The sequence below is a fragment of the Quercus robur genome, chromosome 3, assembly GCF_932294415.1.
Source record: "Quercus robur chromosome 3, dhQueRobu3.1, whole genome shotgun sequence".
In the NCBI taxonomy this organism is placed as follows: Eukaryota; Viridiplantae; Streptophyta; class Magnoliopsida; order Fagales; family Fagaceae; genus Quercus; species Quercus robur.
The window spans coordinates 26703344-26720343 of NC_065536.1; the positions used below are offsets into that span (position 1 = coordinate 26703344).

At 33.2% G+C, this 17000-nt stretch overlaps 1 protein-coding gene and 1 long non-coding RNA gene across 4 annotated transcripts in view; both read left to right on the plus strand.

Annotated features, from left to right (window-relative positions):
• Positions 1-4339: 4339 nt before the first annotated feature.
• On the plus strand, positions 4340-6455 carry LOC126717635 (uncharacterized). 2 transcript variants are annotated; one of them, XR_007652680.1, is made up of 2 exons: positions 4340-4752; positions 4978-6455. It is a non-coding gene; the product is annotated as an uncharacterized LOC126717635 (long non-coding RNA). The 2 variants fall into 2 exon arrangements; XR_007652679.1 differs by having other exon boundaries at positions 5215-6455.
• A 4401-nt stretch (positions 6456-10856) lies between these two features.
• The window catches only part of LOC126717636 (protein PIR), a 32997-nt gene continuing 26853 nt past the window's right edge, over positions 10857-17000 (plus strand). The window contains exons 1-6 of one of the 2 annotated variants that reach the window (XR_007652681.1): positions 10857-11153; positions 11297-11369; positions 14446-14510; positions 14715-14792; positions 16676-16795; positions 16882-16952. Coding sequence is in view for 1 of the 2 variants with exons in the window: in XM_050419468.1 (XP_050275425.1) it covers positions 11100-11153; positions 11297-11369; positions 14446-14510; positions 14715-14792; positions 16676-16795; positions 16882-16952 (461 nt within the window). In the remaining variant the exon portion in view is untranslated. The remainder of the gene's footprint in view (positions 11154-11296; positions 11370-14445; positions 14511-14714; positions 14793-16675; positions 16796-16881; positions 16953-17000) is intronic. The other variant, XM_050419468.1, reaches the window with a different exon arrangement.

Below are 17000 nucleotides of genomic sequence, written 5' to 3' on the forward strand. Positions count from 1 at the left end.
AAATCTCAAAAACCCCAAGAATATTCAAAAACCCCCAAACCTAGGTCTAAAATGCATGAATGCATGAAAATGAAGGGATTTAGAACACATACCAAGTAATTTGAGCTTGATATAGGCCAAAAATGAAGTGGGTAGAGAGATTTGAGTGACGGAGAAGTGTTTGGGGCAAGAGAGGAGAAAATCTGTCGAGAGAGAGAAGTGAAAAATGAATCTGATTTCGTGCTCAGCATATAAATAGAAATCGCAGCTCGATGGATCAAAGAGCTATCAAGATCTATTGAGCACTAAATCTCGACAGAAGTGAATCTGTCGAGGTGCTATTGAGGATCTGTTGATGGCAAAGAATACCTCGATGGATCGAGAAGCTATCAAGAATCTATCAGCCAAACAAAAAGTTTCTCGATGGATCGAGAAGCTGTCAAGAAGCTATTGAGATGAAATCCAGAAAGCTCAATGGATCGAGAATGCGATAAGAACTGTCGAGAAAAGAAGAAAAAAGGGCTCGATAGAAGAGAATCTATCGAGGATCTGTTGAGAAGCTGTCGAGCGTGAAGAAAAGGTGTTATCAAAGAAGGGAAAAACACATAGAGATGAATGCAACAAGCAAGCTACTCAAACATAGATCCAATCAACATATTAAGCTCTCAAAAACATCTCTCAACAAAAAGTCAAAGCATTCATAGATCCAAAACACACACACACACTCTAAACAAGTCTAACCAATTTTATATTTTAAAAACAAGTTATGATAGTTTAGTGAGCATATATTAACACATGTATTCCTTGTGATAGCCAAATCACATTGTACCTGCACATGTATCAAAAGTAGCAAAGAGTTTGCGTGTTGTGTAAAAACATAGCAAGAGTGCATAAGCGTCTCATGTTATGATGATTTGAGATATGAGAAAATCAAATACACTCACACACAATCATAACTACTTGATAGGGACTATCACCTTCGAGGTACATCCTATAACTCCCACATCTCTTAGAAACATGCTTGCAACCATATTTAAAAGTATTTTGATTCTTTTTGCTTTTGTTTTTCTTTGCATATTTTTCTTTTTGAGCATAACATGCAGGGGCATATTAGAGAGAGACAAACCATTTGGGTTTGTCATTAGTAGCATCTCACTTCCTATTTTATTTGAGATTTTTTAAATAATGTTTGCAGCTAGTTTTTGTGTTTCCTAAATAATTATGATTGGAACAACCTACATTTTTTTAACATAAATCCATCTGGTATAGTTGCTAAAGATGGTTTTAAGAGGTTTGTTATTTTTTTGTTTGATAAAGTGCTTCACTTGCGCCCTTTCCCTTCCACTGTGGATTTTAATGAATTGTTGGGTGCCATTGCAAGAATGAAGCGTTACTCTGAAGTCATTAATCTAATTAGAGATATGGAATCATTAGGAATTGCTTCCAATATCTTTGGCTGGAACAGTAGCAAATAGCAGTGGTAGCTTGGTTTCTAGGCTTGATTATGTTGCAGTTGATTTGTTCTTTCTTCCATTGTGGATCAACTTTCAGGCGAAAATGGGTAATTACCCATAAAAAACAAACTATATAGTTAGTAGGGTCCGTTTACAAACTATATGTATTTTTAGCAACTCGAGCCTCAAAGACTTGATTTTGGACCCCTAAATCGAGCCTCTAAGGGTCGATTTTCATGGGTTGTTCCTATCTAATGTGGCACTTTTTCCACGTGGCATCTACATGAAAATCGAGTTTCTAAGACTCGATTTACATTTAAAACGAAAAAAAAAAAAAAAAAAAACCACAAGCAAGAAAAAAAAACCACAACAACGCGTTCATCAGAGAAGAAAGAAAGAAAAAAAAAAAAAACCAAAGAAGAATGTGTTCATCAGAGAAGAAAGAAAAAAAAAAAGAAAAAAAAAAACCCAGAAACAGTCGCGGCGACCTGGATCTGTCGCGCGCGGCCTGTGTCGCCGCCGGCTTGAGCTGATCTCCATTCCTTCTTCTTCTTCTTCTCTTTCTTTTTTTTTTCTTTCTTTCTGCGTTTTTTTTCCGCTGTTTCTGCATTTTGGGTTGCATTTTGGGTCATTAATATTTTATTTTTGGGTTGAAAATCGAGTCTTAGAGACTCGATTTCCATGTAGACGCCACCTGGATTAAGTGTCACATCAGACAAGAATAACCCATGAAAATCGAGCCTGAGAGGCTCGATTTAGGGCCCAAAATCGAGCCTTTGAGGCTCGAGTTGCTAAAAATACATATAGTTTGTAAACGGACCCTACTAACTAGATAATTTGTTTTTTATGGGTAATTACCCATTTTCGCCCAACTTTCAATGCGTAGATACATTCAAACGCTTTTCCATGTTAGTGAATGCTTAGAATTTTAGCGTGCCACTCTTACTAAAGTAATTGGTTACATCTATGTGGTTAGGGACGTTTATGAAATTTCACATAAAAAGAAGTACGTCCCAAATGTGAGGAAAGCATGTATTATACAGCACCATCAATAATATATGCAGGGTTATTGATAATAGTAAGGAATATCTTGATTTTTCATTCATTTTTGCAGGAAAACCTGTGGAAACTATGGTATTTCAGGAGAGAGAAAAAAAATTAAGAGAATGAGCAACAATGTTGAAGTTGTTATGGCCTTACTGCTGAAATTTTATTTGCACTTGCATGGAAGCCTTTAGTAAGTAACGGGTTTCTTCACAAATATCTATTGAGGGGAAGCTAAATCAAGGCTTTGTTGAATGTACAAGTTGGCAAGGTATTCTTTTAGCGTCAGATTGAAGCTCAAAGAATAAAATATTGGAAGGGTCAGGTTCTATTTGCAGAGATCAAGAAGGCAAAGGGATCATACCTGGCCGCCATAGTTGGGATACTCTGGACGAGGTGGCAATTAATTGTCTGGTTGTCAAAGCACTGGAATAGTAAGAAACAAAGGATTATAACAAAGATAATTATTCTTCTAGGTAATGCTTAAGTGCAGGCCTTATATCAGAACACGAGGGTTCTTAGATGGCTTACTCAACATAGGCTGGTAAATGGAAGGAATATGGTTTAGAATGGCTGATAAGAGAGTGCTTAAGAAAGCCGATGATCTTGGGTGGTAGAGTACAAACAAGGTTTAAAATTAGGACTACTTGCTCAAATACAATAGCAAGAAGAGTCGGTGTTACTAATATTTCAACACCGAAGTGAAATATCCAAAATCCATACTTTATCATAGCAAAGGACTTTCGTTTTTTTAGTTGGGATTGTTGTGTAGCTACCATTATTGCCTTTTATTTAATTTATGCTAGGTTGCTAACTGATGTTGTACTCTTGACTATGAATATTAAAAAAATTGATACAAAATAAGAGAGAGAAATATAAAAGAGATTGTTGTAGCATACTTGCAAACTCGGAAAGAGCTTAATGGATTAGGAAAGTGGAAAAATAAACCATTTTTCTAAGAAGTACTTATGCAGAAGATAAGATCATGTGCAAAAGTTATGCCAAATCTTTTTTTGGCACACGTTAATAGTGGGTTAGATATTTTAAAAATATGTTTTTGTCCTTAATTGTTTTTTGCGCAATTTTTCTTAATTAATTTTGGATACTAATAATGGTGTTGAAATTAAGGAAAAATGGACATGAAGAGTCCTATTTAATCAGCCTACTAAAAAATATAGTGCAACTAAGTAAACAACTAAATAGACTCTTCTAAAATAATAGTCTTTTACAACATCTTATTTATTTTACACTCCCACTTAATAATATACTAGTCTTATTGCACGCACTCCGCATGTGCCTGAGGCTTTTTTTTTTTTTTTTTTTTTTTGAGGTATAGTGTTATAATTTTTCAATCATTCCAATTTGAGATTTACACATTTATCCATAATATTACACATTTGCAATCTTTTATACAGCCAAAAGTTTCATGAGGTTAGCTCCAAAAAAATGAACACAAAAATAGCATTGAAAAAAAAAAATCCACACACGAGCATATGATTTCAATGCTATTTTGGTTTTCATTTTTTTGGAACTAGCCTCATGAAACTTTTGACCATATCAAAAGATTGCAAATGCGTAATATTAGTGGACAATTGTGTAAATTTCAAATTGAAAAAAAAAAAAAAAAAGCCTCATGCATGCGTGGAGTGCATGCAATGAGGCTAGTACTATCTATAAGAAAATTCCCCACCTTGAACTAGACTTTTATATAATTCAAAAATACACATATACTCCACCTCTAAGAAGGAATAAAACTAGGGGATAACCTGGTAAAAATATATGCCTGCAAAATAGCATCACTCTCCCACTAATATTATATCCAAAACAAATCACTCTGGTGTGCAATTACAAAAAGAAAACAACTCCCCATCATAATAGAAATTTAATTTCAAATTTTAAATTAAACGTAACTTCCACGATCTTAATCACTTTTGATATGATTCTTATCTCTATCCTCATATTCAAAATTTAACTAAACATAACTTCCAAATTCTATTCCCTTTTTAAATGGCTTTTATTCTGAGATTATTACGTTGATACTCATGAATTGTCGCTCTTGGATATGAGGCTTATATTTGCAATCTCGCTGGAAAAAAATCCCCATCCCATGTGGTCGGTAATTTTTATTTTATTTTCTTTCTCTCGCTCTGAAACAGTACTCTCTTTCACTCGCTTAAAACTACGTTTCCTTTGTTTCCTGTTTGGCTAAGGAGAAATGTGGAAAAAGAACAGAAAACCAGAGCTCTGTTTGTCATTCCAACGCATGGTTGCTAAGGTTAGTGCTTTGTCTCACCGAATTATCAATTACTCTGGTTATTTCTTCTTTTTTTCTTTTTTACGTTTTTGGGTTTTGAAATTATGGCTTTTTTTTTCTTATGTGTTCTGTTCTGTTATGTGTAAGCGGGATTGAAATTGTGGGGTTTTTAATCTTTGCTCAAGCTTTTTAATTTTTAATTTTTAATTTTTTTTTTCTTTTTTGTGTGCTGTGTGATTATTACAGAGGACTATGCTTCTTTAGAAGAAATTAAAAGAAATGACAAAATGTTAGCAGTGACTTTTGATAGAAGTTATTTCATGACTTCACGGCAAAAATGTAGAACTGAGCAATGTTAGCTACTGAATCGTTTTATTTTTTGGATAGCAATCCTTTGAGTCTCTTCAATCTTCACATACCAACTTTCTTTTCTCACTTCTCATTCTCCCTTCTATATTTTATCTACAATCTAAACCAATGCAGTTTATTTGGCTGGTGAGGATTGATATTTGTGACTTCATCTGTTTGAAGCTCTAAACCAATGCAAAACAATGTTGATATGGAGCAGGGGACATTTGAGATCGACATGGGTGTAAGTTGTTCATAATTTAACACTTATTTATATGGAGGAGGGGACACTGCAGTTTGATATTTTTGACTTTGCGTGTTTGAAGCTCTATTAATTGTGTGTGACATATAGAAACTTTACCCAAGCATGGGTAGGTTTTTCATAAATTACAACTTATTTCTCTATTTTTCCAAATCAACGATTTGTTATTATTTTTCTATGAAAATAGTACGATTATTGATGTTTTCTTTGTTCTGCACGTTCAAAACCATATTGGACTTTTTGGAATGTTAAAAAGGGTTGTTGGGAAAGGAAAGAATAGTGTTGATGGGCTACAATTGTAATGTGTTTGATGTGGAGCATTTGGAATGAGGGAAAAGCCTGAACTCTTAAAGGGATTGAGCTGTTCCTCCAATAGCTTAAGGTTGTATCTGTCAAATTATTTTTCCAGCTCTCAGCAAGCAGCATTTGATTAACCTATATCTTTACAGAATTTCCTCAGATTTGTATTTGATTTTAGTACTTGATGACAAGTAAAGCCCAATTTTTTTTCCAAAGAAAACTGTGTGTGATATTTGAACATTGGCAAACCAAGTACTATATATTGCAGAATAAGAGCACCAACACTTATCCTTTCTATAAAAACAACACAAACTTCCCCTCCATCAAACCATTTCCAAAAACACCAAGCAGATGCTGATGGTAAATCCTTATCAACATCTCTCATTGTTTACGTTTATTCATTTTTATTTCTATTTTATACTTAAAAATTTTAGAACACATGCTTTTTCAACAAGAATCAACGGATCCTATCAGGATTTTCATACCAGTAAACCAAGCTTTGGCATCTTCATCTGCTCCATCAATGACTTAGTAGCCGAAGACGTTAGAGAGAAGAAGCACTGACATGGTCATGCAAACCTTTCTTTCACACTTCAAATTAGAGAAAAATCCTTCCCATCAAAAAGTAATAATTTTTCTTATTAAATTTCAAGCCTAAAATAGGCATTCTTAATAAATATATTTCCTTCTTTTATCTATTTGTGATATTTGGATTACACAATTGTATGTTGTTTGAAGTGACATGATTATACGGCTTTTTTTTTTATTTCATTTTATAGGATTAAACCAATTTTGATCTTATTGTTTCCCTTTAGACTTTACTTTAAAGCTTAGAAACATTAATCATCGATATTTATGGGTTTGGGACTTTTTCTGTCATTATGTTGTGACAGATTTCTTTACTCTCATAATCTCATTGTGGCTTGCAATTTCTCTATGATAGAACAATTTAAATAGAGAAATTAACAGGAGAGAAATAAGATCACTAATTATACAGGAAAAAACATCAATTTAAACTTCTACCCTCCTCCTTTGGAATATTTATCTGTTGAGTGGTTTGTTCTTTAAAATGGAATTCACAACTTAAAATTTGAACGAATCATCTTAAAACTTAATGTTTGAGCTTATACATTATTATTAGCAAAAGAGAATGTGGATCTTACTTAATTCAAAGATGAGTTTAATATTGTGCTATGGTCATGGGCTTATTATAGCTGCAGAATTAACATTGTTGTATTGTTCAAAATTGGGTAATAGTTCCTTCTTTTTACTGTAAGTAAAAGATTATAACAATAAACCACTAAACAGGGGCACAACCAAGTATCAAAAACTAAGAAATTTTATTAATCATTCAGTTTCTTATAAGCGTGACCTCTCCATTGGTATGTTATTGACTTATTGTGTGGAGGTAGAGGTTATTTTGATGTAAGTTTGGATATGAATTAGGAAGAAAGAACCATTAGGTGCATTTGAAAAGAAAAAGGATACTTTTTTTCTTACTATTATCTAGCAAACTTTGTTCCTAATTTAAGCTTCTAAGTCTAAGACAAGTAAACGTTTTGGTGTTTCATTTCAATGTAGGAATGGTAGAGGTTGCAATATTTCGGATTCAAAGGAAGACTACTACTATACTGTTATATTTGAGGGTGCTTTCTATCCTGCTTTTAGACATGAGAAGGAATTGTATTATATTGATGACAACTAGCAAAGAGGTAGCCAATTCAACTCTGGAACATATAAGACCAAGATGGCAAGACAAGTTGGTGCTGAAGCATTTTGAAAAGATATGGAAGAATAAGTTGTTAAGTACTGAATAACCCATCAAGCATTTTTGTGTCCCTTCCTATCTACTAATAGGGGAACAGAGGGAATTGGCAAAACAAGCTTCTTTGCCCTATGTGTTTTCTTATTTGGACTTAGGTTCCGTGTAAAGTTGATGAGGATAGGGAAGAGCTCAAGGAAAAAGAAGATTAATTATACCAAGATTCAAGAATTATGGTTTTGTTTTGATGTCGGACCCTCTTAGCACCTTTGATAGGTCATTTTTGTTATTAGTATCGAGTCTTTTAGGTTGAGAAGCTGTTGGATCAGTTTTAATTAAGTTCTACTAGAATAAGGGCAATTTGGTAATTTTCAAAAATCTGGAACGAGTTGTCCTTAGCCATACCAAAGGCCTATGAGTCTTATTTTATATTTACGTATTATTAAGTCTTTTATTTAATTATAATTAGTATTCCTATTTATTAGGAATAGGTTGTTTAGAGTCTAGGAAAAGGATAACTATAGCCTCTATATAAAGGCTCTTTTGTAGTCATGTTATTTCAAAATATTGTAATTGATTAGTAAAATTCAATAGCTTATTTTAAGCTTTGTTTGTGTGATGCAAACTTCTCTGAGGTGTGATGCCAAGGAGCCTTAGGTGTGATGCTTAGGAAGACCTAGGTCTGATTGCCTAGTGTTTCATTTATGTTATTTTCTATTTATCCCCTGTTTCAGCTCCAAAACAGCTATCGACATTCATTCTTTTCTAACCTAAACTCTTAAACATCAATTCTTATCCAAGAATTCATCAAGAAACCTAGTATAGTGCTGAACTTCTTAACGATCCTACATCAAATTGGTATCGGAGCCCAAATCAACACTATTAAAGCATGATAGATCCGAAAAGGCAAAACTATATATATACAATAGTTGACAGATTTGAAGGGTTGCATGCTAGTGTCCTTCACAATAGTAGAAATTCAAGCAATAGGTTTGATCCTTATAGAAATCCTTATGAGAGACTTGATTATCGCAATAAGGCTAGAGACACAATGAAGAAAGTTCGTGTAGAAGTACCATATTTTGCTGGAACAATGATGCCTGTGTATTTTCAAATTGGCTTGCTTCTTTGGAAAGTTATTTTGAGGGGTATGACATGTCCGATGAGAGTAGCGTCAATTTTGCTATTATGAAATTTATTGGACAAGCTTAGATCTGATGGAGAGAAGTGGAGTATGATTGTCGATATGCTAGACAGCCTCCAATTGTTAGATGGGATGACATGAAGCAACAGCTAAAACAAAAGTACTTGCCTTGTTGTTATGAAGATGAGCTCTTAGAAAAATTCACTACTCTTAGGCAAGGTAATATGTCAATAGTTGAGTATATGAACAAATTTGAAGACCTCAAAATTTGATGATCCACAACAAATCTTAGTCCAATTTAAGTTAGGATTAAGGGTTGAAATTCGTAGCCAAATGATTACACAATGAACTCACACAATTGTTGAGGCATTCCAATTAGCTTTAAAGATTAAGAAGCGTTTGAAGCAGTCCCTTACGAGAAGGTTTTCTTCCCAAGTTGGAAGGTAGTAAATATTAAAAATTTGTCAGGGGACTGTCCCTCACCGTTCTTAAAGGGTTCATCTCTTTCTTTAAATCGTGGCCCAAATCTAAATTAGAAGAAAATTGCATTTTTGGAGAGAGAGAGAGAGAGAGAGAGAGAGAGACCTGAGTCACAAAATCCATATTTATTTATTTATTTTGGGTAACTTCCATGCCCTTGCTTATCTTTGAAGTTGGGATTTGGGACCAGCCGAAGTGGCTTTATCTCTATCCAACCCCACCCAAAATCCATAAGTGGCATTGAAATAATTTTAACAAACTTTAAAACTACGTAATAATAAGGATAGTGATTCCATTATGAATGTGACTAATAAGTAGTATTTTTTTATTTTATTATGGTACTAGAAAGTTAAGAATTTACCTTATAATAATTTAGTTAGTATTGTCCAACTGCAAGTCTGCAACATATCAGAATGAAAATCCATGCTTCATTATAAATATAAATGAAAAGAAAGACACTAGAATATGGAAATATAGAAATATAGAATCATATATAGTTTGTGGCCACACTTCCTCGTCCCTTGAGTTAAGAGCATTTGTCCGTATGGGTTTTATTCAACTTATTTAGCTTATCTATAATTTTTTTAATTTGTTAAAAATATTTTTCTAAATACAACTGCATTTTTGTTTAATTTATTTTTTTAGCCTAATAAAAATTAATGAAAAAATGTTCCTTGTTCACAAACGGGGGCACATGTCGACCCCATTCAGATATATAGTGAGACACATAGAGAGAGACCTTAGCCTTCTCTTCGCCCCTTTTCTTAATTCATAATTATTTTCAATTCCATTTTTATCAATTCTCACTCAAAATATAATTCCAGTTCCCTTCCTATATTCTAATTTTTTTAAAGGGTTCAGGTTTACAAATAATATAAAAAATAAGAACAATTATGAGTAAATATCAACTTTTCAATTTTTTTTTTGACCTCGATGAAGTCTATTCCTCTAAATATTAACATTAAAAAAAAAAAAAAAAAAAAAAACTCTCTAATACCTAAACTCTCCAAATTTTTTTTTTTCTCCAGTACTAGCTCACAGAAAAAAATATTGAAATTTGAAATGGACTCATCTGTCATGAAACTCACAAAAACAATTAAAGTTGGACCTACTCTACTTGGGGGCAAGCGGACCCCGTAATTTTTTTAAAATAAATATTTTTATGATAAAAAAAAAAAAAAAAAATACTACAGCTCTGTTTGGGTAAGGCTTTTTGAGTTTGCGTTTAGAGTAAGTTACATTTTTTGGCTGGTCCATGGCATTGTTTATGGACCAGCCAAGTGCAAATTGCATGTAAACAGTAAATTTGAGTAATAAAAATTATTTTAAATTTGAATAATAAAAAATATTTTGTTATAGTGTTTTAAGTAATAAATTTTCAATTTTCAACTTAGCGCACTAGTTAGCTAGGATGGTCGTGCGGCTATTTGAACGAAAAAACAAAAAAAAAGATTCTCTCAATTTTTTTTTCAGTTTTCAGCAAAATAAACAGTATTTAAACGCATACTATATAGTTATATACAAATTACTTAATTAGATTCAAAATAATACACTTGAGACTCCCTTAATTCAACTGATCATAAAAGAATTAATAAGGTTTTAAAAAACTATGCATAAAAGTTAACACTTAAAAGCTAAAACTTAAAACTTAAATGAAACTATATCCAAAATACTTGTTACATAAAAAAGTAAGAAGCTTAGAAAGGTTAATTACTTCTTCTTTTTTCTTTTTTTTTCTTCTTTTATATTTATATTTTTAATGAATCCGAAGGTTTAAATTAGTTTGAAAATTGAAAGAGCTATGCAATAAAATTAGATTGGGTAATCTTATTCTTACCAACTCTAGATTCAGGCACCACTAAAAGTCTATAACCGAACCATTAAAGAACGAAGCGTGAGTCGTCAAGAATCAAAATTCAAGACTCCATTCACTCACTTTCTCACTCGCTCCTCCAAAATCTCTCTCTCTCCAATTTTCTTACCAAACCAAAATGCAATACTTTCCTAAATTTTGATTTCTCCAGATTTGGCCGAACCATCTTTTATAACTTTCCTAAATCACAAAAAGCTTCATGGCTGTCCCTGTTGAGGAAGCCATTGCTGCCCTCTCCACATTCTCACTTGAGGTATAACATAACAATCATATATTTTCTACTTCTCTTAAATTTCTCTATTTCGATCTACTCTTAAGCAATCTTTAATGTTCAGTATAAACTGAGAAAAAAATTAAAGAAAATTGTATAATGTGGTTTCTTTTGTAATTGTGTAGGATGAGCAACCAGAGGTGCAAGGACCAGGGCTTTGGGTGTCAACTGAGAGAGGTGCCACTGAGAGTCCAATTGGTATGAATTCTTTAGAACAGTTTTGGTGGTTTATGTTTCTTTATGGAAGAGTGAGATTTTCTTTTTTCTTTTTTTTGAGAAACAAAAAATTTTAGGATGCTTTGCAATTTTTTTGTGAATTTTTGAAGCAATAGTCTCTTTTTTTACACGAATGGTGGAACCTAGTATGATTGTCTCTCAAAATAGTGAATAATAAGTTCAAATCTGTAGGGTGCGTCCAATTTTGTTGTAATTGAGGGAAAACCTTGTTTAACTCCCAATTTGGGTTTTCGCTTGCCAATTGCGGTTCAACTTCATTTTCCTGGATCTGTGCTAATAGTCAATAAGGATTAAAGATTTGTAATTTGTGTCATTGCGATTTTTTATTTATTTTTTTAACTTGATCATTTTACTTTTATGGGCCTTGGTATTTAGAAAGCTTCTATATTTGGAAAATGGAGGAATATATATATATATATATATATATATATTTTTTTTTTTTTTTGGGGGGGGGGGGGGGGGGGTGGGGGGGATAGAAATTTGGTTTATATATTTGATGGTGTGTAATGATAACAAATTCTCTGATAGCTTTTATAAAAAATTTCTTACGCAAGAAATTCTGGGAAAATCATCCTTGTTTACTATTGCGTGAAAAATGGAACAATTATAAGAAAGTTGTCAAATATGTAATGTGGCTATAATATGTCATAGATGGCCAACCCTCTAATTGTTAATAATCATGGTGTGTAGGAAAATCATTGATATCAAAATTATTAAATAATTAAATATGTCATATGGTTTCAATTAAAAAAAAAAATAGAAGGGTTAAATGCTGTAATATATAGACATTTTATCAAATCGTAAAAGAAAAGTACAAAATATAGAGCTTAAGTCCCAAAAAAAAATTATATAAGCAAGTAAGGGAGAGAGAAAAGTGAGGTAAAGAGAAAATGAGGGAGAGATAAAGGGGGAAGGGGAAGGGGGGAAAAAGGTTTAAATTAAAGGTATCTTAGAGAAGAAAAAATTTGTCTCACCAATTTTAGCCATTTAATTTTTTTTTTTTTATAAGAATAACCTTTTTTTTTTTTTTTGAGAAACGTTATAAGAATAATTAATAATCTTATAAAAAAAAAACCTAATAATTAATAGTCCATAGAATTTCTTTTTTTAAAAAACTATTAATAATGAAGTAAAATAGAATTTTAATAATTACTTAAAATAGAATGAATAATTACATAAAATAGAATAAAATAATATTACTTATCAAAATATTGCTATATAATTAAATATTAACGTGACATCACTGTACCTCTTTTTTAGCTAACACCTCCAAGCTCTATCTCTCTCCACACGCACAAGCACACATTTCTACTATGGCAGGATGTATGTCCACATTTCTTTTCCTACGTTACATTGTAGTGGTTAGCATTAGGCCTCTTCCTATTAATGAAAACATGCTACTATCTTTTATATATAAAAAAAAAAATTCTCTGAATCTCTTTCCTCACTATCCAGATTTTGTCCTTCTCTTGAATCTCTTCTCTCATGAGGGATTTGTGGAGTCACTTAAGTGTACCCCAAGAGACTAGTTAACAAAAAGGTGATGAAAAATGAAAAAAAGAATGTATGTGACTATTATTATACAAAATGAAATTTGTTGTTTACTCTCCCCCTCTCCTGTGCTCCAAAGGAAAAGAAAATGGGGAAAGGTGGCAAAAAAAAAAAATAAGTGCAAATTTTCACAGAATGTCAATGGCTGGATAGAAGTTCTCATCTGTTAATGTTGTTGTTATTATTATTATTATTTATAGATGTTAAGTTGTCTTTGCCATCTATGGATATTGAGACTGTCTCATCAATTGACTAGCTTTGGCATTTGGTTTGCTAATCTTCTTTGCTAGGGGTAGGGCTTCATATAAAAGGTCAGATAATGAACTTATTGGGTTTCAAGGTAGTGAGGGTACTTATTGATATTTTGGTATTAACAAGTTGAATCTGGGTTTTGACTTGTTACTTGGTTCCATTGATTGAAGAAGAATAGAAGACTCCCTCTCCTCCCTCATTTGATGAGTAAAATGCCACAAACATGAATCTGGACACTGCTTGAAGTAATACAGAAGTTATTTGTGTGTGCCTAAGGAAGAGCAATTTGGGCTTCAGAAGATTGGTGGTCTGGAACAGAGTTATACTGAAGCTCATTTCTTCTTGGTTACAAAAAATAGTTCTGTTTGGTTGGATTTGGAGTAGTGATGATATATAAGTTTATAACAGGTTTTGTTGTCATATTTGAAGGCCACTTGGGTTTTTTTATATGCGCTTCAGAGGCAAATTTTGCATGCTGCTGGGTTTCTGTAGATAGTCATGGGTGGAATTTCCCAATGGTGAGAACTGAAAGTTTGTTAGAATTAAGGATGGATGTTCCTCTGAATTTGTCCATGACATGATAGTTAAAGACAATTATTTGAGTTGCTGTTTGGGGGTGGGTTTTCTTTGAAGTCTAACGGTACGGAAAGGGCCCTCCTGTCAGGAACTTTTTTGGTTCCCCAGGGCCAAAACAAGATTTTATTCGGTTCAAAAATGCTTTCTGCTCAGGATAGGATTTTGAGTAGAGGTTCTTGTTTTCTATGTGGAACATATGAGCAGTGCTATGCCTTTTATGATTTTGGAAGCAGAGGATTGGAGAATTTTTTTTTGGACTTGGGAAGTAGTTCTGAGGGGCATGTCTGTGAGTCTGTTAGAGTTCTCAGTGAGGAGTTGTGGTAGGGACAGAATACTATTGCTTGGAGGGCAGTGTTCCTGTGTGTGATGAGGAGCATTTGGTTGGAAAGGAATAAGTGCATGTTTGAATGCAAGGATAATTGTTCGGAGAGCTCAAAATGGGTTTCCTCCAGGAATTTTTTTTATTTTTTTATTTTGGAAAGATCCTCTTTTCACAGCTTATTGTTATTCTTTGATCAATGTATGTGTCTAGGGACATAGCATGGTTAGAACACACACACACACACACAGAGGCAGGTGCCTGCACAAACATGTGTTTGTGTGTTTCTGGGGGCATAGTATGGTTTGAACTGTAATTAAAAAATGCTTCCTTTTGTAGAGTACAGTGATGTTTCTGCATATCGCCTATCTTTATCAGAGGACACAAAAGCTCTCAATCAGCTGGTATGCACTTCTTGTTTTCTCAATTTGCTGTCTTTTGAAAGCATAGAAGTTATTGTCTAAGAATTTATCTTCTTTTCAGAAAATTGGGATGTTTAAATGTCAGATGTAAATGCAAGTTGAAGTCTATAATTACAATTTGATTCATTCTTTAGAATTTTTCTACTATTGTCATTTTATGAGATGGTGACTCTGTAAGATGTGCAGAATGTCCTTATCCAAGAGGGGAAGGATATGGCATCTGTGCTTTATACATATCGCAGTTGTGTCAAAGCGCTTCCTCAGGTCAGTTTTGGGTTTAGTTTGTAACACTCCTTTTTTTTTTTTTTTTTTTTCTTCTGGACATCAAGTGTATGCATGGTCATTGTTGCTAATTAGCATTATATAGAGAACTGTGCCTGCAATCATTTATCTAAAACTAGTCCTTTATGCTTTTATATATATAAATGTGTGTACGGCTTAACTTGACTAATATGTTGAGAATTCATAGCCGACCCCTAAAAATTTAGTTGTTGTTGTTGTGGTATGTATTTATGTGTATATATGAGTGTGTGCATACACATTGTTGCGTATATTATTCATATCACAGTTTCTAAAATTGCATGCCTCGACATATATTGAGGTGAGGCCGTGAGGCACACCTACACTGCCCCAATGCATGAAAATTTTACTGGCCCTCTTGTTAGGCACGGACAATCTTTTTGAGGTTCACAATGGAAAATAGCATGCCTTCTCTGCTTTTAAATCAGAACTGTATGCTGACTAGCGCCTATTAGTTATATAGATACTGGAAATTTGGTTGAATTTTTTTAATAACAAAGTTACATGGTTGTTGATAAAAGATAATCACCTGTTCTTTACTTGAAAAGAGAGCCCTATGTATGTCAAAATTCTCAGTCATATCATTATTAAAAAAAAGGATAAAACTTTTTTTGGTAGTCACAAGTTCAAAGTAGGATTTGGACCCAATGCCTTTGGCTCTGTGACATTCTTTTTTTTGGGGCTTAGTTTTATTCCATCCTTGCATAATAAATATACTGATTTTCAGCATTGTGTGTGTGTGTGTGTATATATATATATATATATATTCTATCATGGCTTTTAAAAAAAAAAAAAAAAAAATTTCCATGCACAATAGTAAGACTAATATCAAGCCAATAATAAGACAATAATGCAGTTGTTATATGATCAACTTACATTGCCCTTCGCACAAAAATGGGTCATTATTTTTATCTATTTTTTTTTATTGCATTTATGTCATGCAGAATTAACTAAGCTAGGCAGTTACTTAGGATTCTAAACATGATAAGCTGAGTCCTGTTTCTTTCTCTAAGAACGTTGATGAGTTCAAGGCGCCAATCTCAGGTTTTGCTGTTTGTACAGTGTGTAGAGGGTATGGGTCTATGGGATCAGATATACAAAGTTTCAATACAGTCTGGCCTCATAAGATATTCATCAGACCCTAAGATGGTTTTTGTTTGGTCTATTCTTATATGGGACTGCTGGAGTCTTATGAGTTAAAATACATACTTTAATCTGATATTGAAGATGATCTCAAGCCTTGTGGACAGGCTATTGTGGCTTGATGAACTCGGAATAATAAATTATCTTTTAGGGAAGTGAGGGACAGTCTATGTAACATGGTCATTCTAAAGTATGTGAGGTATTAGTATTGGACTTGACATGAAAAATGTATGGGTACTGGGAATGTGTAACATACAATTTGGTTGAATTTATACCCGGCAGGTCTGTGTCTGTCCAAAAAAGAAAGAACCTTCCCGTCTGTTTGAACTTGAAGTTCTTTTACATTTTCACAAAAATCTGGTATTTCAAAATGAATGAAGTTCCTAGTTTGTATATTTTCAGTCACTTATATACTTTATCATGGCCCAAGGACTGCTGTATAGTTGGAATATGCATTGAATGATAAATATCAGCTTAGGCTTTTAGGATTGTTAGTAATTTATCATATTTGCAGTGCAGGTGGTATTGATTTTGTATCTGTCTTTACTCTATACCTTCTATTTAAGTTAATAAATCTGTGTGTTGGATCCCACTCATTAAGACGCAGAGTGTTAAAATATAGAATAAAAATTAAATTTATCCTCTTCCATATGCATAGGCTTGTGGGATTATGATAATTTATAAACAAAACCGTATATTGGCAGCTTCCTGATTCTATGAAGCAAAGTCAAGCTGACTTGTATCTGGAAACGTATCAAGTTTTGGACTTGGAGATGAGTCGTTTGCGTGAAATTCAACGATGGCAAGCATCAGCTGCATCAAAAGTATGAGCTATTGTTTACTCTTTTGTTTTCTGTTTTTAAGCTTGAGTCAAACTTCCAGTTCCGATTATAGTTGTTTTGTGATGCAGTTAGCTGCTGATATGCAACGCTTTTCTAGGCCTGAGCGCCGCATAAATGGCCCAACAATCACTCATCTCTGGTCCGTTTTATTTATTTATATATTAATTTTTGGTCTGGAACTGATGCC